The 24,638-nt window shown below is 35.4% G+C and overlaps 2 protein-coding genes across 2 annotated transcripts in view; one reads left to right on the top strand and one right to left on the bottom strand.

Moving 5' to 3' along the window:
* LOC130656593 (pinin-like) overlaps positions 1-24,638 on the bottom strand; it is a 69,514-nt gene that overhangs the window by 5,625 nt on the left and 39,251 nt on the right. The window contains exons 2-3 of the mRNA XM_057459483.1: positions 979-1,116; positions 604-702 (exon numbers count right to left, since the gene is read on the bottom strand). Of these exons, the coding sequence (XP_057315466.1) occupies positions 604-702; positions 979-1,097 (218 nt within the window). The 5' untranslated portion in view covers positions 1,098-1,116. The remainder of the gene's footprint in view (positions 1-603; positions 703-978; positions 1,117-24,638) is intronic.
* LOC130657868 (uncharacterized) lies at positions 13,647-18,989 on the top strand. The gene is made up of 6 exons (XM_057460860.1): positions 13,647-14,278; positions 14,340-16,455; positions 16,558-16,734; positions 18,579-18,581; positions 18,722-18,842; positions 18,934-18,989. The coding sequence occupies exons 1-6, from the start codon at positions 13,647-13,649 to the stop codon at positions 18,987-18,989; spliced, it is 3,105 nt and encodes a 1,034-aa protein (XP_057316843.1).

Below are 24,638 nucleotides of genomic sequence, written 5' to 3'. Positions count from 1 at the left end.
GAATACAATGTTTTTAAAGGGTGCCAGTGAGAGGAAGCAAGTGCAATTTACGGCATCTGCAATTTTTGACCCAAATTCATTTAACTTAGTTTGCGAATGTCCAAACAACTGTAACATCAAAAACCTGTCCTAGATGGCCAAAACTAGAGATGGCTGTTATAGACACGTTCTCTCTATAATGGCCGCCTCTCCTAAGCGGCTAGTACTTTTGGTTCCCTTAAGTGGCCATTAAAAAATGTCTAAAATTATTTCACACATTAGGTACACATCCAAAATACCTTCAAAAATATAATTTTTTCCTAAAACTAATACACTTAATGTGTGTGAGGCTGACATATAATTTACAAAGAAAATCAAATGTCAAAATGCTTGAAGATTTGAATGTGAAAACTTTTTTTAAAAATTAATTTTTTTGAAAATTTAAAACATTTAACAATTTGAAAATTTTAAACACAAATATAAATTTAATCCTATATGGACCTTTCTAAATATTTAAATAATTATGTGGTACAAACGTTAGTAAGAAATTGCATTGCTTCTATAAGTTTCACTTTAATTTATCTAAAAACCAAGCCAGATATAGGTTAAGGTAAAATAATTTACCTTCTTCTTTCTGTAGACATACGTTTTATTGGTGGTTGATCGCTACCTGGCCTACCAAAAGAATTCCTTTTTAAAGGGATTCTTCGATTAGTCGACATTCTAAAATAACAATCAAACATACACAATAAACTTATACGTGTGTTAAAAAAAATCCAATATAATAAACACAATTTCAAATATTAGAAGCACTTATCCTGACGCTTTGGCTTTAGGCAATATTTATATTTAACATTTAATTAGAATACGATATAGCTGGCTGGAGTTAAATAAAAATGTTGTGTCCCATTTAGATTTAAATAACATATTCACTTCTGAAACATAGGTCAGTGCTTTTACCTAAAAATAATTATAAAACTGAGGAAAGTCAAATTTTACCTTCTACTCTCTGCTGGATCTCGTCCTGTCAACTTCTTGATGCTCTCATCCACATCTTGAAGATTAGATTTTAGGGAATCTCTCTGTTGCTGTAGCTCAACAATAATATCTGTAGCCATTTTATCTATAGATACTTCTAAAAAAACTTAAGAAATTAGTGATGTGAAATGTTATAAACACATACTTCTACAATTAAAATGTGATATCATTCTACAATATTTTTTAATAAAGAATAAATGCATTAAAAAGACCCTTGCATATCATGATAACATGACATAAAAATTTTCAATTTCCTTCATTTTTTAAAAAAGCATTTAAACGAGATTGTAAAAAAACGAAATATGCCGTAGTTTAAAAAGCATCAACACAGAATCGTATAAAGCACACATTGCCATAGACCATTTAAACAGCATCAAAACAGTTGAAAACAGTTTTTCCTGGATAATAATTTCGCTAAGTTAGGCATTTAAAGCAGTTGGTGTATACCAGGCAGTTGTTGTTGTTGTTTGTTTTAATAGTTTTCAATATTATTACAAGGTACTATAAAGATGAGCTTGTAACAGGTACTGAAGATGAGTAATAAATTGTTTTGCTGTTGTTTTGTGGCTTTCAGTAAAAAGGTCGGCAAAAGTGTAAAAAACTCACAGAAACACCCACATGGAATTTTTGTTGTTTACACTTTAGAAGGTCAGTAAACAACTTCCTTACCGCTAAAATATTAACAGCTTTAATCATCATGACCATGTGGGTAAACACACAAAGAACGGACACAAGCTAAATACCTACTGGTCAAAGTTATGGAATGAAAAACAAGTAAAAAAAAAAGTATATAATATAAACAAGAAAGAAAAAAGAAACATTGTTTCTTCCTAGTTATCACTCTGCATGTTAAAATTCTCGCAAACGCACAGTAGGTGGACCGAATGGCAAGCAGAAAATAGTGCGCAGTGCGAAATTGAATCCCGTAAATCTCTGCGCAGGGTGTAGGCCTTACCTTTACACACACAAAAAGCCTTAGGCATGCTATGGATAGCACCTGCAAAATGACATATATAATTTATTTGTTTTGTTGTTATACACGTCTAAAAGTAAGTGCTTCTGAATTTTTTCTTTAACTTTTCTTTACAAAGACATAAGAAACCCACAAATTCTGCAAAGTTTGGCTAGGTTTAAGATGTGGTCAGCAGCCATATTTGTTTGTAAACGGTAGCTAGGTTGGTTAAATCATAGGTCTACTATAAGTTGAAATATCTCTTTGCAAAAATATGTAAGCACTTCAAAAATTTCACTAAATAAAAGTAGAATGGTGGTTTTCTAAAAATATAGTTTGTTGACTGGAAAACTTTTGTTTAGGTAATATTTTGCTAGGAATTTGTAAAAAATTTTTCACTATAAGTTGCTAATTCCAAGGGGCTCTTTGTAACCACAACAAAGGCAAGCGCAATAAAGATTATGTTTCTAACTTCCCCTGGCCTCATATACCATGGCAAAATGTTTGGTATATTTATATGTAATGCAGTTTCTTTTGAAAGAGGTTGTTTGTGTAGGGATTTAAAGTCTTTTTCAGGAATATTTGAGTAAGTGTGCAATGATTCGCACATGCAAATTAAGTAACGCATGCAATGTAAAACGCACGTGCAAAGGATGCTATGCATGCGATGCAGGCTCAAAGGTTAATTTTTGTTGTGCATTTATTTTTCAGTAGAAAGGTGGGGGACATTTTGAATTGTGGGCCCCAATCACAATGATAGAGTGTCTACGTCTAGCAACTCTCTCAATCTTAACTTCCTTTTCCACATGTCTGAAATAGTATGCATGACTATACTGACATTTTTATAAATTAATTATTTATTTTTTAAGGATCACAAGCAAATAGACCATTTCGGAGATTATGCCCCATTATGAATTTGCGAAACTCTGTGGTGCAAATTGAACTTTGGACTTTACGTTTATTCAGTCTTTTGCCTTAAAGAGCTGGTGGCGGCAGGGCAGTTTTGGTTTTTGTTATCTGTTTTTATCTTCGTGATACTAATTTTATGATATATATTTTGAAAAATACTTTCATTAGGCAATTATTTGTACTTTTAATTTCTTTTTGTATAATAAAGGCAACTTAATATATCCTAAAAACCTTCAAAATAGGTAGTTAGCTAGAGGTCTCCCAAAAATGCTTTTAGGACACTGTACTGTAACTAGCTATAAGACTGTAATTAGTAATTTATTATTTTGATATTTTATAATTTTGTTTTTCGGTTTCTTTATCAGGACACACAATTATAGCAGTAATTTATCACTAAAGTGTAAATATTTATGATAAATAAATAAATTACTCTGTGAAACTCGTTTAAATTATTGGCATAAGTGCTCTGGCGATTAACTCAAATATTACTCAGTCCACGAACTGATAAAAAGTTGTAAGAGGCATAATTCGATCATAAAACTATGTTTAAAGCTAATTAAATATCCACTTCAATGTTAAATTTTAAATGCATTAAATAGTAGTCAAAAATAATAATAAAACACACTTGGTATCACCTACATCCTACACGTGTATTTAATTGCAACTTATAATTTATTAATAGATGAAAGCAATGCTTAAATAGATATTCTTTGGTGTTATCCCTGTTACTTAGATTAAAAACATTACGAAGACCTAAACACGCTAAGAGTGTATACAAAACTCATTTCTTCTTGTGTGTTTTAAGAGTTTTCTACTATGGCATATAGGGTTCAAAGTTCAACTTAAACCACCAGGCTTCAAAAATCCACAACGGCGCATAATCTCTGAAATGGTCTATAGGCAAAAATATGCTTTGCTTTGGTTTTTGTAATTGAGTGAGACAATCAAGTAAGTCATTGTTATTTAACAAGCTCTACCAATAAACCTAAAATATTATTTGGAATTAGGGTGTACTTCAGAGTGTTCTTTTACTACCAGAGTTGTAACCAAATTTACCCCTGTTCTAAGCTATTTTACCCCGGCCAACCAAAAAAACAGTTCGGAAAAACAAGTCGGAAACAATTGCTGCCCCCTAAAACAAACGATTTCTGAATTCGGAAACTGTTTTTTTTGCTTTTTTCTAGTTTCATTATACATTTCTACTATGTAAAAGTTTCTATGTTTGCAAGTACGTAAGATTATACATCTGACAACACGTTCCAGAGAATATAAGTTAATTTTAAAATGTTCATAACGCATTAATATAAATGTTTTTTAAATGTTGGAATTTTGATGTTTTAACTTTTGGATCATTCCGTGCTTAGCTCTCGTTGAGGTCGGACGTATCTAAAACGCTCCGGTCTTGGCGCGCTAAGTCGAAGAAAGAAAAAAGAAGACTAAAGCTTGAAGAGCTCCTGCTTTGACAGCTAAGTCCTTTTTGATTTATTATATATTGTACTGCCTTTTTTACTTCATTTATATCTTTTCATTTCTTTAATTTGTTGTTTTGTAAGTTTTTAAATTATTGTTTTTGTTAATAAATTGTTTTTATCCCAGTCAGTTTTTTATCCATCTATCATCTAATATGGTAGCTTTGCTGTGTTGTGGGTTCCTGCTGCTCCTTCTGTGTAACATCGTAAGGAAATGGGCTTGCCTTAGATCCTTCAAACATAGTTTTGGAAGAGCACATAACCGTAGAATGATCTCTCTACGACTTAAAAATAACTTTACTCAGGTAGGAAACCCCACATTTACGCTAAAACTGATTTTTGTGTTCGTTGTATTTTTGAGCAATACAAAACCTTCGTTCAAAAGTAGCTCACCCAACAACAACGAAATGAGTCGACTAGGAAGGAGTTTCTTTTCTATCTCTTCACTTGATGCCTGCAATAGAGTTTCTGAAAGCCAGCTCACTCTCCAATTAAAATTAATGGCTTTATCAAAACTTAAGCCAAGCAGGCACAAGTATTTCTATTTTTTAATCCTCTTGTCAGGGGACATCTGCCTCAACCCAGGTCCTGTTAAGTATCCCTGTTCTTCATGCTTAAAACCTGTGGCAAAAACACACAAAGCACTTTCTTGTGACAAGTGTGGATTATGGGCTCATAAAAAATGTGAGCGTATTTCTGATAAAAAATATCAACAATTTATGAAGACTCCTGAAGATAAACTGTTTTTCGTTTGCAGTCCCTGTCTTTCTCGTAATTTGCCCTTTGCTAATGAGGAGTCATTTGGTGACGAAATTCCGGACAACATCAATATTACTATTGATGAAAACTTTGATTTTGAGGCAATCAGAAATGGGAAGGGCTTAAAAATGGCCCATCTCAACATTAATGGTCTGTCATCCAAACTAGACTATGTTAAACTTCTGCTACATCAAACAAAACTTGATGTATTCTCCATCTGTGAAACCAAAATTGATGACACCATCACTGACAATGACGTTAAAATTGATGGCTATGTTTGTTATAGGAATGATCGGAATAGACGAGGTGGGGGTGTTCTAATTTTTGTTAATGAAAACTTGGATAGCCACCTTTTGAAACACCTTTACTTCGAAAATGTTGAATCACTATGGGTGAAAGTGTGCCTGAAAAAAACTAAACCTATTTACGTGTGTGGGGTTTACAGGCCACCTGGAGGTAGTGATTTGCAGAGTACCGAAAACCTGTGTACTCATTTTAAACAGTGTTTTAACAAGCTCCCAAAAGAAAAAGAAGTTTTTATCTTGGGAGATTTTAACTGTAACATGCTTTCAAAATATGCTCTTTCCTCCAAAATAAAGGAATTATGCTCCACTCTTTTCCTAAAACAACATATTACGGAGCCAACTCGTGTTACTGAAAATAGTAGCACTCTTATAGACTTGATACTTTCTAACAGTTCTTGTATTTCTAAAACTGGTGTCATGGATTTAGGCATCAGTGATCACAATTTAGTTTATGTGATCAGAAAATTCAAAAGGCCAAAATTTGAACCTAAAACATGCAAGGTTCGTAGCTACAAGAACTTCAGTAAAGAGGCTTTTCTGAAGGACCTCAGGAATTTAGACTGGTCATATTTTAATAATTATGATGACCTTGATGAAGCATGTGAGAAACTGAATAAAAATGTTAAAACAGTGGCTGACAAACATGCCCCTTTCAAAACACATAGATTTTCTGGCCGTGTTGAGGCATGGGTCACTGATGAATTAATAATAGCCATCAAAGAAAGAGACTTCTTGAAACGGAAAGCATCAAAAACAAAATCCATCATAGACTGGGAAGCTTTCAAACAAAAAAGGAACCAGGTAATAGGTCTCAAAAATCGACTCAAAAACGAGTACTATAATGGCGTTTTGCAGGACTTTCAAAAACGGCCAAAACAACTTTGGAAAACCCTAAAAAAACTGGTTCCTGATAAGTCAGGCAATACTACCTCGATAAAACGAGTAGTCCAAAACGATGGTACAGAAACTTCTCACCCAAAAGAAATTTCCAACACATTCAATTCATTTTTTGTCAGTGTTGGTGCCAAACTAGCCTCTAAATTTTCTTCTGACACTACTAATGTTAATCCACCTGTTAGCGGACACGATTTTCGGTGGGCTCGTATTGAGACCAAAAGTGTCGAAAAAATAATTAGTTCACTAAAACTTAATAAAGCTACAGGCTTGGACGGAAATGGTTCACGACTGCTAAAAGCAGGTTCGTCAGTTTTAAGTATTTATTTATCAAGTCTTTTCAACAAATCTTTATTTACTGGTTATGTACCTAAATGTTGGAAGACTAAAAGGGTCTCGCCTATTTTTAAAAGTGGCAATAAAACAGATCCTACTAATTATCGGCCTATCTCCATTTTGCCAATTCCTATGAAAATCTTTGAAAAGTTAGTGCATGAGCAAATGTCTCATTTTATTTCTGAGCACAACTTCCTGAATGACAGACAGTCCGGATTTCGAAAACTCTTTTCCACAGAAACTGCAGTAGTCGATGTCTCTGATTTTATTCTTACTGAGCTCGACCAACATAACTTTGTTTGTGCTGTGCTCATTGACCTTAAAAAAGCTTTTGACACTGTTGATCATAAAATTTTGTTAAAAAAACTATGGTGTTTTGGCATCAGAGATGCTGCCTTTGACTGGTTCGAGTCCTACTTAACGGGCCGAATGCAGCTGACTCTTGTAAACGACACAGGATCAGATCTGCTTCATGAAGACGCTTTTGGGGTGCCGCAGGGATCTGTGTTGGGGCCCCTGCTCTTTCTTTTGTATATTGATGACTTAAAATCTGTCATCAATTCAAACTACCACCATCTATATGCAGATGATACAATAATTATTTCGTCTCATAAAAACTTGGATACCCTTGTCTCCCAGGTCGAGTTAGAACTTTCGCAAGTCGACCTCTGGCTGAATAATAACAAAATGACTATTAATACGGACAAAACTGAAACAATCTTTTTCGGCAACCACAGCCAGTTAAAAAAAGTTGAGAACAAAACTATCAACTATATGGGTATTCCTTTGAAGAGGAGCGAAAAAGTTAAATATCTTGGGGTAACATTTGATCAAAAAATGCAATGGGAAAAGCACATTAATGACATAAATAGAAAAATACTAATTAAATATTCTAAAATTAGAACCATTGCATCCTGTTTAACACCTCACACAAAAAACCTTTTAATTAATGCACTTGTCATGCCATATTTCCACTACTGCTCCTCGGCATGGGCTTGTGCCACCCAAGGTAGATTGGGAAAACTAGAAAAACGATTAAAATGTGTCCGTACCTTTCTTGGGAAAGAGAGGGAATATTCAATGAAAAATTTACTCATTAAAAACGATGCCATATTAGTTTTCAAAGCCATGAATCACATTGCTCCTGATTACATGCGCTCAAAATTCCTTTTGACAAAAAACTGTCATAATCATCAAACAAGAGGAGCTTCAAAAAACAGGTTCACACTTCCCTTGGTCAACACGGAATTTGGCAAAAAAGCCTTCCCATTTAGAGCTGCAAAAGTGTGGAATAATCTTCCAGACCAAGTGACCTGTGATGGAAGTCTGCTTTCGTTTAAGACTTCCATCTCGAATGTATTTGGCAAATTCTAATGGAGATCACTTTTTAACTTTTAATTTTTGTTTTTTATTCTTTTTCTTTTCAATTTTCACAGATTATAAATGTTACTATGTTTGATTGAGCTGAGGCAGTCTAAGGTTTATCATTTTTTGTTTCTTTTTTGTTCTAGTGGCCCCCAGTGAAAACAGTCCACTAACTATAGGTTTTTGTGATTTTCTGGGCTAGCCACTTTAAATATTTATTATTATTATTATTATTATTATTATTATTATTATCATATTCAACATCATTAATTAAGTTGGCGTGTCTGTAGCTATAAATTTTTAACTTAATCCGACATGTGAAAATGCTATTTTGGTAGTATTAATAATACAGTCAAAATCTTCTTATTTTTTTACTTGTAGTAATAAGCCTCAGTTTTAAGCAGAGTTCAATTATAGGACAAAATTAAAAAATCTGTTGTAACAGGTTGCTTGTCTGATCTAGTTCCAGATGAGAATTTATTTATTTTATTTATTTAGCATCAAATCGGGTTCTATAAAAAAATATGGTTCTTCTTACTATAAATTAAAAATACAAATTTTTTAATATATAATACAATTCGGCGATTTGGTTTGACGTCATAACAATTTTTTTGGAGGTGAAAAGTTTCCGTATTTTAGGTGAAGAGAGTGCAGAGCTAGACACATTGTGGAGTTTTAAGAACAAGTTAGGAAGTTTGAGCAAAGATAATTTTTTAGAGCAAAATCTAGATAGCTAAGCAACATTTCCAGACAGATCTTTATTGTGGTTACCTTTCGTTAGCTGGCTAATTATTCTACCATTTCCACATTTTTTTGCATTCTTCCCCCTACGAACTAGGTTTGTTTTCACCCTGCGAAATTTTAAAAATTTAAAAATGGCGGATGTAGCACAAATGTAAATCACATTTGTGCTACATCCGCCATTTTTAAAATTTCGATGAAGCAAAATGTCAATCATCACTACAGCAACAAAGCTGAACTAATCGCCAAATAATACAATTCTAAAATTTCTATAAAACTTAAAATAACGTGGTAAAACTGTGTCACTTATGGAGGGAAAAGGAAATTAGAAAGATGGGTAGCTACATAATAAAAAAGGGTGTAGGCAAAAACAAAAAAATGCGAAAAAATATCGACACAAAGAATTGAAGGAGCTAATATGACAAGCTAGATTAAAATTATGCCTCAAGAATCCGTACATACTAAAAAGGGTAACGCTCAAGAATCTTAGTAAGACTTTATCTAAATAAAACTTTATCTAAATAAATTTATTTAAAAAACTTTAGAAATAATAGCGGTACATCAAAGAAAATTTGGGAAAGGTGTATTGAACAAAAAAGTAATTGTTTCGCAAAAAGGTTTTGCAGAAACTAGAAATTTAACCTCGCCACACTTCAGTCACTTCTGCTGCGCCATATTTTTCATACAAACTTATTTCGGATTTAATCCGATTTTGACGTGCGCGCTGCGCTCAAGGGGCGCCATTTATGAAAGAGCCGCGCTGAGGGGACCGGGAAAATAGTTCGACAAAACGAAAGTTCTAGATAACAAAGTTTGAGTATAGACTGTAATTTTGCCTACAAAAGATTGCAATGACTGAAGGGTACTGGAAAAAAATTCGAGAAAGGGAAAGTTTGAGATAACGGGTATTCAAGATGTCGAACGTCGACCGTGTACAACTGTTTTGTCTATCTATACCGAGAAATATTACCCGAGAAGTATAGAGGTGAATGCGTTGACGAAAGGCAATATTTCTCGACATAGATAGACAAATAAAGAACATTCGAAAGAAGAGTCACACAAATTCGATTTGTGATTTGGATTTAGTACCTTGATTTTTAAGTCTGTATATATGTAGCTGCGTTTTAACGTTTTTGCAGCAATGTTATTTGTTTACATTTATTTTGGTTGCTAATACGGTTCAGTTATACCGCGTTTTAGCCAGTCAGGGCTGCGAATATCCCGTCTAAACCGGTTGAAAATATATATGTACGAAAAGATACTACTTGATTTCCCTGTTAAAAATTGGTAAGTCGTCCACGTATTACTTCCTGAATATAAAGGAGATATAGCATTCAACATGTGTTAGACCTATGTACGTTCCCAAGCCTTGTGGAGATAATGATGTGCTATTCTCCATAAAGCACAAGTGTAGTAGCCTATAGTAGAGCGTAGTAGAATGTATTTCTCTGTAGTAAAGCGTATTTCTCTGTAGTAGAGTGTAGTAGCCTGTAGTAGCTTGTAGTAGAGTGTAGTAGCTTGTAGTAGAGTGTAGTAGAGCGTATTTCTCTGTAGTAGAGCGTATTTCTCTGTAGTAAAGCGAATTTCTCTGTAGTAGAGTGTAGTAGCGTGTAGTAGAGCGTAGTAGAGCGTATTTCTCTGTAGTAGAGTGTAGTAGCCTGTAGTAGCTTGTAGTAGAGTGTAGTAGCGTGTAGTAGAGCGTAGTAGAATGTATTTCTCTGTAGTAAAGCGTATTTCTCTGTAGTAGAGTGTAGTAGCCTGTAGTAGCCTGTAGTAGAGTGTAGTAGCCTGTAGTAGAGAGTAGTAGAATGTATTTCTCTGTAGTAAAGCGTATTTCTCTGTAGTAGAGTGTAGTAGCCTGTAGTAGCTTGTAGTAGAGTGTAGTAGCTTGTAGTAGAGTGTAGTAGAGCGTATTTCTCTGTAGTAGAGCGTATTTCTCTGTAGTAAAGCGAATTTCTCTGTAGTAGAGTGTAGTAGCGTGTAGTAGAGCGTAGTAGAGCGTATTTCTCTGTAGTAGAGTGTAGTAGCCTGTAGTAGCTTGTAGTAGAGTGTAGTAGCGTGTAGTAGAGCGTAGTAGAATGTATTTCTCTGTAGTAAAGCGTATTTCTCTGTAGTAGAGTGTAGTAGCCTGTAGTAGCCTGTAGTAGAGTGTAGTAGCCTGTAGTAGAGCGTAGTAGAATGTATTTCTCTGTAGTAAAGCGTATTTCTCTGTAGTAGAGTGTAGTAGCGTGTAGTAGCTTGTAGTAGAGTGTAGTAGAGCGTATTTCTCTGTAGTAGAGCGTATTTCTCTGTAGTAAAGCGAATTTCTCTGTACTAGAGTGTAGTAGCGTGTAGTAGAGCGTAGTAGAGCGTATTTCTCTGTAGTAGAGCGTATTTCTCTGTAGTAAAGCGAATTTCTCTGTAGTAGAGTGTAGTAGCGTGTAGTAGAGCGTAGTAGAGCGTATTTCTCTGTAGTAGAGTGTAGTAGCCTGTAGTAGCTTGTAGTAGAGTGTAGTAGCTTGTAGTAGAGTGTAGTAGAGCGTATCTCTCTGTAGTAGAGCGTATTTCTCTGTAGTAAAGCGAATTTCTCTGTAGTAGAGTGTAGTAGCGTGTAGTAGAGCGTAGTAGAGCGTATTTCTCTGTAGTAGAGTGTAGTAGCCTGTAGTAGCTTGTTGTAGAGTGTAGTAGCGTGTAGTAGAGCGTAGTAGAATGTATTTCTCTGTAGTAAAGCGTATTTCTCTGTAGTAGAGTGTAGTAGCCTGTAGTAGCCTGTAGTAGAGTGTAGTAGCCTGTAGTAGAGCGTAGTAGAATGTATTTCTCTGTAGTAAAGCGTATTTCTCTGTAGTAGAGTGTAGTAGCCTGTAGTAGCATGTAGTAGAGTGTAGTAGCTTGTAGTAGAGTGTAGTAGAGCGTATTTCTCTGTAGTAGAGCGTATTTCTCTGTAGTAAAGCGAATTTCTCTGTAGTAGAGTGTAGTAGTAGCGTGTAGTAGAGCGTAGTAGAGCGTATTTCTCTGTAGTAGAGTGTAGTAGCCTGTAGTAGCTTGTAGTAGAGTGTAGTAGCGTGTAGTAGAGCGTAGTAGAATGTATTTCTCTGTAGTAAAGCGTATTTCTCTGTAGTAGAGTGTAGTAGCCTGTAGTAGCCTGTAGTAGAGTGTAGTAGCCTGTAGCAGAGCGTAGTAGAATGTATTTCTCTGTAGTAAAGCGTATTTCTCTGTAGTAGAGTGTAGTAGCCTGTAGTAGCTTGTAGTAGAGTGTAGTAGCGCGTAGTAGAGCGTAGTAGAATGTATTTCTTTGTAGTAAAGCGTATTTCTCTGTATTAGAGTGTAGTAGCGTGTAGTAGAGCGTAGTAGCGTGTAGTAGAGCGTAGTAGAATGTATTTCTCTGTAGTAAAGCGTATTTCTCTGTAGTAGAGTGTAGTAGCCTGTAGTAGCCTGTAGTAGAGTGTAGTAGCGTGTAGTAGAGCGTAGTAGAATGTATTTCTCTGTAGTAAAGCGTATTTCTCTGTAGTAGAGTGTAGTAGCGTGTAGTAGAGCGTAGTAGCGTGTAGTAAAGCGTAGTAGAATGTATTTCTCTGTAGTAAAGCGTTTTTCTCTGTAGTAGAGTGTAGTAGCCTGTAGTAGCCTGTAGTAGAGTGTAGTAGCGTGTAGTAGAGCGTAGTAGAATGTATTTCTCTGTAGTAAAGCGTATTTCTCTGTAGTAGAGTGTAGTAGCGTGTAGTAGCTTGTAGTAGAGTGTAGTAGAGCGTATTTCTCTGTAGTAGAGCGTATTTCTCTGTAGTAAAGCGAATTTCTCTGTACTAGAGTGTAGTAGCGTGTAGTAGAGCGTAGTAGAGCGTATTTCTCTGTAGTAGAGTGTAGTAGCGTGTAGTAGCTTGTAGTAGAGTGTAGTAGCGTGTAGTAGAGCGTAGTAGAATGTATTTCTCTGTAGTAAAGCGTATTTCTCTGTAGTAGAGTGTAGTAGCGTGTAGTAGAGCGTAGTAGCGTGTAGTAGAGCGTAGTAGAATGTATTTCTCTGTAGTAAAGCGTATTTCTCTGTAGTAGAGTGTAGTAGCCTGTAGTAGCCTGTAGTAGAGTGTAGTAGCGTGTAGTAGAGCGTAGTAGAATGTATTTCTCTGTAGTAAAGCGTATTTCTCTGTAGTAGAGTGTAGTAGCGTGTAGTAGAGCGTAGTAGCGTGTAGTAGAGCGTAGTAGAATGTATTTCTCTGTAGTAAAGCGTATTTCTCTGTAGTAGAGTGTAGTAGCCTGTAGTAGCTTGTAGTAGAATGTAGTAGCGTGTAGTAGAGCGTAGTAGAATGTATTTCTCTGTAGTAGAGCGTATTTCTCTGTAGTAAAGCGAATTTCCCTGTAGTAGAGTGTAGTAGCGTGTAGTAGAGCGTAGTAGCGTGTAGTAGAGCGTAGTAGAATGTATTTCTCTGTAGTAAAGCGTATTTCTCTGTAGTAGAGTGTAGTAGCCTGTAGTAGCATGTAGTAGAGTGTAGTAGCTTGTAGTAGAGTGTAGTAGAGCGTATTTCTCTGTAGTAGAGCGTATTTCTCTGTAGTAGAGCGTATTTCTCTGTAGTAAAGCGAATTTCCCTGTAGTAGAGTGTAGTAGCGTGTAGTAGAGCGTAGTAGCGTGTAGTAGAGCGTAGTAGAATGTATTTCTCTGTAGTAAAGCGTATTTCTCTGTAGTAGAGTGTAGTAGCCTGTAGTAGCTTGTAGTAGAGTGTAGTAGCGTGTAGTAGAGCGTAGTAGAATGTATTTCTCTGTAGTAAAGCGTATTTCTCTGTAGTAGAGTGTAGTAGCGTGTAGTAGCTTGTAGTAGAGTGTGCACGTAGTTAAGAGTGTTGTAAAGCAACGGCGCCAATGAAAACGACTTGGGACGTTGTAGCGCATTGAGACTGTACGGACTAGGCCAATGGTAACCTGCGCAAAAAACACATAATGGCGGCAAGGCGTGCGGACGTGTTTTGCTTGCTCCTGTTGTTCATTTTTATTTATACATGTTTTTGCATCAGAAAAAGTTGCTTTTGTCAACCAGATGGGATCAGTATCACTATTACTGGTTTGTGTAAAGAACAAGAAGAAACATTCGTTTATTCGTCACTGTTTGCAGTTAGATCGAAGTCCATAGCTCGATACAGAAAAAGAAGTTTGATTTGTTTGTTATTACTGGCTTGCGGAGATGTCGACAGTTGTCCAGGACCGCAATATGAACAGATAAAATCGTTTACAAACATGAAAGGTATAAAGTTCTTACACCAAAATATCAGAGGAATTTTTCATAACATGGCAAATCTTACTGCATTATTATCTTATGAAAATCGTATAGACATTTTGACATTATCTGAAACTCACATCGAAGCACAGAGTGGGTTTGATAACAACGATTTATACACAATACCGGGGTACAACTTCATTTCACGTTGTAGAGAAATTGGGAAAGGTGGAGGTGTGGCCACTTATATATCGGAACAATTGACATGGAAAAGGAGGGAAGATCTAGAGGTGAATGACATTGAATGTATCTGGCTCGAAATTTTTTCCGAAAAACGCAAAAAGTTTTCTTATATGCTGTATGTATAGACCCCCTGACTCATCTCTATATCTGAATTCTCGTTTTAACGAAATTTTAAGAGAAATGTTAATAGCTGTTAATAAATTAACACTAGAAACAATCATTATGGGCGATGTTAATGTGAATTATTTGAAACAAGGTGATCATCGTGAAATCAAAGATATATTCAAATTGCAATCATTTGTACAGCTCGTAAAAAAGCCCACGAGAATAACGCAAGACACTGAAACATTAATTGATGTGATATTTACTAACAAAAGTTCGACGATCTCCCACACGGACGTTCTAGCTCTGAGTCTGAGTGATCACGATTGTATTGGTTGCGTAAGAAAAGTTAACCATCAAAAGTTTAAATCGCGCACCACACGATGTCGAAATTACAACAAATATGACCCTGAAAAATTGAACACAGACATAAATAATCATGATTGGCAACCTATGTATGAAATGAGTTCCGTGGAAAGTTCCTGGGAATATTTTAAAACAACAGTACATGCTATAATCGACAAGCACGCTCCCGTTATAACCAAAATGGTAAAAGGACGTTCCTGTCCGTGGTTGAGTGCTGAAATTAAGAAACATATGAACAATCGAGATAAACTCTTGAGAAAGGCACGAAAAACGAAGAAAGCGTCAGATTGGTGTTTGTACAGACAATTAAAAAATCTTTGTAACAACAAAATTCGAGTTGCAAGAAATGGTTATCAGAAAAACTTGTTAGTGGAAAACCGGCATAATCCTCGTAAGTTTTGGAAAACAATCAAAAGCATATTTCCTGCAGGAAAGTCATCATCTCCAACAAATAGTGATCAGCCGGATGCAGCTGAGAAACTTCTTTACGCTAACAAATTTTGTCGATACTTTTCAGATTGCGCTAGAAAATTGAAGGACGTCGCTTTTTCATTACGAAACCTTATATGGAGATATACTCCAATAATTTCGACCAGGACTGATAAACTCTTTCATTTTCATTACGTCACGAAAGTGTTTGTCGAAAAAGAATTAAAATCTTTGAAGAGAAAGAAAGCCACCGGTGCAGATGACATACCACCGGGTGTTTTGAAAGATGCTGCTACACTCCTTTCTCAACCATTAGCATTCATTATAAACCTGTCGCTGCGTACCAGTACAATACCGTCGGACTGGAAAATCGCAAAAGTTACGCCACTTTTTAAGGGAGGAAATTCATCTGAAGAAACAAACTATCGACCTATCTCAGTTCTTCCTATAGTTTCCAAGATTCTAGAACGTGCTGTTCATCACCAATTAATTGATTATCTAGAATCAAATAACTTACTTTCTCGAAATCAATTTGGGTACCGTCGAAAACGATCAACGGAGATGGCGACTACGTTATTAACGGACAACATCAGGAAAGAAGTAGACAGTGGCAATCTAGTTGGTGCAATTTTTGTTGACTTGTCAAAAGCATTTGACACTCTTAGTCATGGATTTTTACTGTCAAAATTATGTTCTTATGGTATTAAAGGAATTGCTTTGAATTGGTTCTCAGACTACCTCTTCAATAGAAAGCAGTATTGCGTAGTAAACAACGTAGCATCCGAAGAGAAAAGTATTGTCTGTGGTGTACCACAAGGATCCATCTTAGGACCTATCTTGTTTTTACTTTATTTCAATGACTTTGAAGAGTGCGTTAAATATTCTGAAGTCATAGAGTTTGCAGATGACACGGTGTTATATTTTGCGAGCAAACGGTTACAAGACATCGAAGACAAGTTCAATTACGATCTCGAGAAGATAGCCGAATATCTCAAAGATAACGAATTAGTAATAAATCTCAGAAAAGGAAAGACCGAGTCAATGGTATTTGGAACTCAAAAACGACTCTCGATGTATTCACGACAAATGAATTTATATTACAATGACGTTCCAATATCTTCAACTACACATTATAAGTATCTTGGTACTGTTTTGGATCCATCTTTGAACATGAACGAAAACTTTAACACGATTTACAAAAGAGCTTCGAACAAGCTACGTTTGTTAAGTTCACTCAAAATGGGTCTTACTGCGGATGCTGTTAGAAAGATCTACACAGCTATTATTTTACCAGGATTATCCTATTGCAGCAACGTTCAGCTCAAATTCAGTGATACTCAAATAAAGAGACTCGAATCCATTGACAATCGTGCTAGAATTCTGACTCAACAAAATGTTCCTGAGATCAGAAAAGAAATTGAAAAACGAGCTGTGCTGTTTGTTAAAAAATGTTTGGATGGTAATGTCTGTGATAACTTTCAAGACTACTTTGTGAAGAGTCATCAAAGAACAACAAGAAACAACGGTTTTCTTTTATTTATACCTAAAGTGAAATTAGAATTTGCAAAGGGAAGCTTCTTTTCAATGGGTGTGAGTTTATTCAACTCTTTACCCATTGGAATTAGGCAATGTGAAATTTTTGAGGAATTTAAAGCTTTGTGTCAAGCACATTTTGTTTGATAAGTGTATTTGTGAGTGTGTTTTCCATACAGCCTGGTTTAGCTTTTGACACAATCTTTTTGAGTTTTGTTTAACATTCTTTTTCAACTGAGGACTCTATATAGTGCACCGTTTTGTGACAGTTTCTTAGTTTGTTTCCCTGTTTTTCTCGATATAGTCTTTCTCTCCTTTTGTCTCTCATTTTATTCCGTACAAATATACATAATCTTCACATTACATATTTACTTTTTATCTATTGTATATAACCATTTTAAATGAATATTAATATTTTTAACATTTTATTTTCAGGACGCATATTTATAACAGTGTTTTATATACTGACATGCAAATCCTGTATAAACATTCGTTAAATAATAATAATAATAATAGTAGAGCGTATTTCTCTGTAGTAAAGCGTATTTCTCTGTAGTAAAGCGAATTTCTCTGTAGTAGAGTGTAGTAGCGTGTAGTTGAGCGTAGTGGAGCGTATTTCTCTGTAGTAGAGTGAAGTAGCCTGTAGTAGCTTGTAGTAGAGTGTAGTAGCGTGTAGTAGAGCGTAGTAGAATGTATTTCTCTGTAGTAAAGCGTATTTCTCTGTAGTAGAGTGTAGTAGCGTGTAGTAGAGCGTAGTAGCGTGTAGTAGAGCGTAGTAGAATGTATTTCTCTGTAGTAAAGCGTATTTCTCTGTAGTAGAGCGTACTAGCTTGTAGTAGAGTGTGGTAGCTTGTAGTAGAGTGTAGTAGCCTGTAGTAGGGCGTAGTAGAATGTATTTCTCTGTAGTAAAGCGTATTTCTTTGTAGTAGAGTGTAGTAGCCTGTAGTAGAGCGTAGTAGCTTGTAGTAGAGTGTAGTAGCTTGTAGTAGAATGTAGTAGCCTGTAGTAGAGTGTATTTCTCTGTAGTAAAGAGGCGTTCATAATGGTCTCGCACTATATACAAACGAAAAATTATCGTGACATCTTCGCACAAAGAGATTCTTATCAGTACATCACTTGTAGTTGGTAGATATGCAAGGGATGATGGCCGATTCGCCAGTGGTCATCATAATATCAGAGACAAAGAAACAACTACGCTCTACTACACGCTACTACACTCTACTACAGAGAAATACGCTTTACTACAGAGAAATACATTCTACTACGCTCTACTACGCGCTACTACACTCTACTACAAGCTACTACAGGCTACTACACTCTACTACAGAGAAATACGCTTTACTACAGAGAAATACATTCTACTACGCTCTACTACACGCTACTACGCTCTACTACACGCTACTACACTCTACTACAGAGAAATACGCTTTACTACAGAGAAATACATTCTACTACGCTCTACTACGCGCTACTACACTCTACTACAGGCTACTACACTCTACTACAGAGAAATACGCTTTACTACAGAGAAATACATTCTACTACGCTCTACTACACGCTACTACACTCTACTACAAGCTACTACAGGCTACTACACTCTACTACAGAGAAATACGCTCTACTACGCTCTACTACACGCTACTACACTCTACTACAGAGAAATACGCTCTACTACGCTCTACTACACGCTACTACACTCTACTACAGAGAAATTCGCTTTACTACAGAGAAATACGCTCTACTACAGAGAAATACGCTCTACTACACTCTACTACAAGCTACTACACTCTACTACAAGCTACTACAGGCTACTACACTCTACTACAGAGAAATACGCTTTACTACAGAGAAATACATTCTTCTACGCTCTACTACAGGCTACTACACTTGTGCTTTATGGAGAATAGCACATCATTATCTCCACAAGGCTTGGGAACGTACATAGGTCTAACACATGTTGAATGCTATATCTCCTTTATATTCAGGAAGTAATACGTGGACGACTCACCTAAAAATTTGATCACGTAGTAGCTTCAAAATTACTTTGATGTTTCCTACGGCTTACTCAAAATGGCGATCGATATCATGCTCGTTTTTTTTTACGGTAAAGAGAGATATTTGTTCTCAGGGTTTTGAGTGGGAAGTAAGCTTTGAATCAACTTTATGCAATTCAAGCACCATAAATTGTTGTCCTCTAAAAACGGCACAAAATGAAGTGGACACATCACAACTAGTTAGTAAAATTATTGGTTTGATCAATTGGATTTAAATTTGCTAGCCACTTTTCGCGTGACGTTGTTTTAATTTCATTTTAAGAACAATGTGCGCAATTTTGTGTAGGTAGTAAAAAAGCAGGACTCGCACAGGGTAAAATTATTATTAATAAGAAAGATTGAAGGTTTTTTGGGTAAAAAAAGATCCAAGAGGAACTGGAATTAAATCTTCACTATATTTTTCTAATTCTTTTTCAAAAATTTCACTAATTTTACGCGAATATTTCTTTCTTTGGATGAATTTCTTTGGTTATTGTTTCTGTTGTTAAAATTTTCTAACTTTTTAACTTTTTTAACATTTGTAAACATTGAAAAGTCATCCATACCGTTCGTATTACATGAACGTCTAAATTACGCGATTTAACTTTGCTCGCCAACTTTTTCTGTTCATTGGCAAAACTGCGTGACTATGACATAGCCCTAAAAAAGGGCCAATAGTGACAGACACGGCTGCTTATCGAAAATTTGTGATGCAAGAACTAATTTCAAAGACCATATCCGCTATTCTTTCCTATTCCTTATTCGGAAAGAATAAATAAAAACATCTGTTTTTGGTATTTGTTGATATTTAGTACATCTGTTGGTATTTGACAGCACGCACAGCTTTATATTTACAATTTCACTTCACATGAGAACGCTTGCATTCTGTTAATTCTAACCGTTATGTTCTTTGACAACTCATATTTTACATTATAATTTTTACAAGAAACTGATACAGTAAAGCCGGGAGCGAAACCAAAAGCAGATATCTGTGATGGAACATCTACACGATCCATGCAGTACTACTACCCAATCGTGCACGCCCTTTTTAAACGTGTCTTTGCGGCGCATGCGTGAAGACATCTCCTTCGCAGATGCAAAACTTCCTCCTGCGGAAACAGAAAGAAACTTCATTTCCTTCTTTCCAGCGCAACGAAAGAAATTTCGTGTCTAGAAAGTCCTTTAAAATTTTGTCAACTTTTTGTAATACTAAAAATAAATGTTGTGCATGTGCAGATTCATGGTATCTTGCTTTAATTTTCGCGAGAATAAAAAATCGCGAAATTTTGCGAATTCTACTTCTGGAAGAGATTTTACAGAAAAAACTTTCGCAATTTTTCCAAAATCTTCATTTTTGAGAACAAACTTTGAGATAAATGGTTAACAAGCCTTTATTGCTGCATCGTGAAGGTCAAGGGACAACTAAATACAGTACCTCTTTTAATTGCTTAATGACAGGCAATTAGGAGGGACGAATTCTATACTTTTGAAAGTTACCTCAAATTCTACTGTCTAATGTAAAAAATCTAATATCAGTGATTTCTTAGTGCTTTTCAAAGTGTCAGACGAGTACCAAATATTTGATTCTGTTTTAAAAATTTTGGAAAGATTTTTCTTCCATTTACTGGTGTTTTCGGTCTTTCAGAGATTATATTTAAAGCCGTTTTATGGAAAGTCTGCAGTTCTGTGCCTTCACATGATCTAATAAACAATAAATTCTTGGTACTTGAGGATATCGTACACCTAATTTGATTTTTAATTTACAGACGAACAATTTTTTTGACGATAAAATCGTAACCAGTACGGAGAAATCAAATCCTCTTAATTAATTTTCTTTGTACGTTTATTTGAAAGAACTGTGTTCTCCCCCCATAGTATTTCATTATCTCAGTATAATTTAAATTAGAATATTCATTATCTCAGTATAATTTAAATTAGAATACTCTGCAAAAATTTCCTCAAAACTCAAACAAAACCTGTCTAGGGAATGGCTTCGTTTATAAAGAAGGCGAAGTTTAGATTTGTGGCACCTTTAAACACAACTAAAATAGCTTCATTGAAGTATATTATACATGGAAACAATAAAAAGGAGATGAGCACTGATAAAAATGCCTAGAATGAAATTAAGAATAAACCAAGTACAGATAAACAGTTGAATTAAACAACTAACCTTTGATATGTCAACAAAACGACGTCCAAAAACCCTTTTACTTCACCCTGGATATATGAATCTGAAATTCATATAAACAAGAAAAAGTTAAGAGGCTTTTGGGAGATAAGTCATTACCGAATAGCACTTTTAAAAGTGACGGCTCGGTCGCTTAAGAATAACTTATTCCTTCAAGCCAAGAAAAACAGTAAGAAAAAATGGATTCTTGAGTCACCACATCATCATGCAATGAAACTCAAGTTCCACAACTGTTATTTATAAGCTTCGTGCAGTTTAGAAGTAAGCGACATGCACTTAAAAAGCAGTGTCTTTCGCGAACACTGTCCTATCAAGTTGATATGCGAAGCGATGAGAATACTTTTTTCAGTTTGCGTTGTGTTTTATACACAGACGCTCTCCACCGTTATTTTCGATCATGTTTCTCAGTGGTGCAATATTTCGTCATTTCTTTTTAAAACATCTACTGTGGAGAGCATAAGAAAGTTTCTGGTGGTTTTGTTGATTATTCAAGCTTTTGTTTACAAATCAATATAGAAAGTGTTGCGGAGAGGTTGCCAAGGCAAAGGCATGCAAGGAAATAGGAAGAGGAATCAGGAAGGCAGGGGTAGGCAAGGCATGGGAGCCACAGGCAAGGACATAGTAGGCAGGCACCAGAAAAGGCATAGGAAGGGTAGGCAAAGAAAGGCACGGACAAACAAAACCAACACGCTCCGGTAAAATACCAGAGGGTTTAAAAAAAAAGTGGCGCCGAAAAAGTATATTTCGGTCGCTAAACCACGTGATCTATTTTGTCCAATCAAAGCGAATAATGTTTGTGTTTCAAAAACTTCACGTGATCCATTATATCCAATTAAATCGAAAAATTTTTGTTTTGGAAAAATGTTTGCAATTCCGTATTAGTTCCGGACGGCAGTTTCTTTCACCATAGTTTTTATGACAAAACCAAATAAATACTAGGGAGAAGGTTTAAAAAAAACATAAAGGTTGCATTTATAATTGAATTTCCGCGCCCGAAGGCGTAGGAAATTCTTTAAAACCGTCGTTTTTTTCTTTCGGAGCATTTTTTGAGAAAAAATCGACCCTGGGATTTCACGTTGGTCTGTCACAGATGTAAGCTTCGTACCCAAGCTCCTTAACTACTGGGAAGTCCAGTATTGACGCTTCAGGCCAAAATTGGTATTTGTTTTCGACAAAATTTGGCACAGTTAACAAATAAAGTATGCTGAAAATGTTGATGGTACAAAAGTTTGATTTTTTGTCACCTAAATGTCATTTCAGGTCAAAATTTATCTAAAAATTAAAACTGCTTTATTTTCGACAAAAATTGACACAGTTAATAAAAAAAGTATGCTGAAAATGATGGTCACATCAAAATTTTGATTTTTTGTCAACTAATGCCGTTTAAGACCATAAACGTTTCAATCGCAAGACTTTCAACCATGAATGATAGGCTGTATTTTTTGTTAGCAATTTCTTTTAAAATGTGAGTTTACTATGACACGTTTCGTTTTGTTTGCGTTTGTTGTAAGATATAATGTCACTGGTGTGCTTTATCTTCAGAGGTTCATGCACCAAACCCCTTCGAATGTTTGGCACAATAACACAACGAATTAGCAGGTTTTCATCAAATAATTTGGTAGCGCGTGGAAATTCTTAGAGCCCCCAGGGCTTCTTGTTTTATTTATAAAGCTCTTCTGCTAAAAAAAAATATAAGTTTTTTAAAGGCTAAAATACACGGTAAGTTTAAACGGACCGTTTAGTTGTAAAAAAAACTTATAAGTTCATTTGCAAATATTTCAAATTCAATAGCTCAAACAAAGGTCTCAAATTTATATCGGGTCAATATATACAGTGAATAATGTTAGCAGAATTATGTGCCAATACAAGTATTTAAACAATCGGTCATAACGCCAAAAAAACTATCATTTTTTCATAAATCTGAGATTAAAAGTTAACTTGGTTAATGACAACAACATTAAAAAGTCAAGATATAGAAATATTCAGAGAAGTCCACGAAAAAGGCAATACTTTTACCTGATTGTTGTAGGTGCAAGATAATTATGTTTTTCCTAGCCCTGTCCAGGATTTGAACCTGGATCTCTCATTTGCATGAGTGTCATAGCCATTAGACCAACAGGGCATGAATATATATATATATATATATGAAAAACTTTACATGTGTATCTTATATATGCTCACATAGCCTTTTTACTAACTAGGCAGGGGGACCTGGCGTTGATTATGTCTGGTTTAGTCACAAGTAACTATAACACCTGGCGCGATTTATACGTTTTGTAAACTGTGCCACACATTCACGTGGAGCGCTTTAGTACATGCAGTATATATATGATAAATTATGTGAAGCACACATAACAGTAAGATGTCTCAGGTGTAATATATTTTTTAAATAATAACTTTTTTGCAAAAATACAGTTTATATGTTGTGCCCATCTTAGCGAATTTTTTCAAAATGTTTCTGGCAAAACTTAAAAAGTGAATTTCAATCCAGGGTGAGTGCTTAGTACAGGTATGTTGCACATCCATATAGATTTAATACCATTTCAAACAAAAGATTAGCTTAAACTTCTGTTAAATAGAAACACAGGTAACAGCTTGTTGTTAACACAGGGCTGAGTGATTTGTACAGGTATACTGTTTCGCACATACGTTTCGGCACAATACCCATTTCTAAAAACCTATCCTAACTTCAGTTCAAACAAACAGACAGTTAACAACCTGTTCTTATCCTACGCAGCTAAAACAATTTTATATACTTTGTGGAAAATTTTGTAACATTTAAAAATAAAAATACAGTTTATAACGTGTTTTTAGCTTCTCTAAGCAAAAAACCCCCGCAATATTTAATGCAAAAAGTTTCTCTTAAAGATTAAAAATTAAACACGGCACTATGATTGAGTGTATTATCTCACTCACTGTGTAGAGCTATAGCCAGAAAATCTATTTCTTTGTAGCTAGCTAGTTTTATACTAGCCATTATGATATTGTTTTATCTTTTTTATGCTATTAGCTAGCTAGCTCTTCAATTCAAGTAGCTCTAGCTAGCTATTTAAGTTCTATTATTATTCCAGCTCAGTGAGTAGTTTTATGCTAGCTAGCCTTAGGTGTGAGTGAGAATAAGAAAGAGTTCATTACATACCCTTTCTTTCTTCGCTTTCTTGAACATAACAAGCCCTTCCGTTGGTTGCGATATGGCTTAGATTGAGTTTAAGGCGCTATGTGTCCGAGAAAATGTCATGTGATGTTAGTAAAAGTGATTTATGTATCACGTGGCTAAAAAGTGTAGGCAGATTTAACCTAAACTGGAAACGGCACCATTTACGCTTGGTACCATATTTAAAAAACAACAAAAACTCCATCGCCGTGCTAAAAACATGTTGTCTCGCTCACTAGAAAAACGTACTTAAGAATGACCATATGAAATCGCTGGGAGACTAGGCCCCAAAACGACCGATTTTTGATATTTTTGATGTATAGGGGGACGGGGCGCGGAAATCGTATAGAAATCCTATATACTCTCCACCGTGCTTACTTTTTCTTTTATATTTGGCTTATTTAATGAGGAAATGGGCTCCGCTACGCTCCGGGCGCTGACGCGCCCTCCGCTTCTCTCCGCAAAAATATTGAATTTCAACGATGGAGGGTGTTTTACAAACTTGTGACCTCCACGTATGCTAGAAAAGTCTGAAAAGAAATAAAGATAGCCACTTGGCCTTAATAACTTTTTTGTGCAGACATCAACTTATTAAAAAATAAATAAAAAAAAATTATCTTATTTATTAAACTTATTAAGCTTTTTCCCATATTACATATTCACAAATAAC

The sequence above is a fragment of the Hydractinia symbiolongicarpus genome, chromosome 9 (assembly GCF_029227915.1).
Source record: "Hydractinia symbiolongicarpus strain clone_291-10 chromosome 9, HSymV2.1, whole genome shotgun sequence".
In the NCBI taxonomy this organism is placed as follows: domain Eukaryota; kingdom Metazoa; phylum Cnidaria; class Hydrozoa; order Anthoathecata; family Hydractiniidae; genus Hydractinia; species Hydractinia symbiolongicarpus.
The sequence above is the reverse complement of the archived record's forward strand: the minus strand, read 5'-3'. Positions and strand labels throughout refer to the sequence as shown.

Coding starts and splice junctions, on each gene's coding strand:
- LOC130657868 (XM_057460860.1), top strand. CDS start 13,647: ATGGCGGCAAGGCGTGCGGACGTGTTTTGCTTGCTCCTGTTGTTCATT. Junction 14,279..14,339: donor AAAAAGTTTTCTTATATGCT/GTATGTATAGAC, acceptor CGAAATTTTAAG/AGAAATGTTAATAGCTGTTA. Junction 16,456..16,557: donor GAATTCTGACTCAACAAAAT/GTTCCTGAGATC, acceptor TACTTTGTGAAG/AGTCATCAAAGAACAACAAG.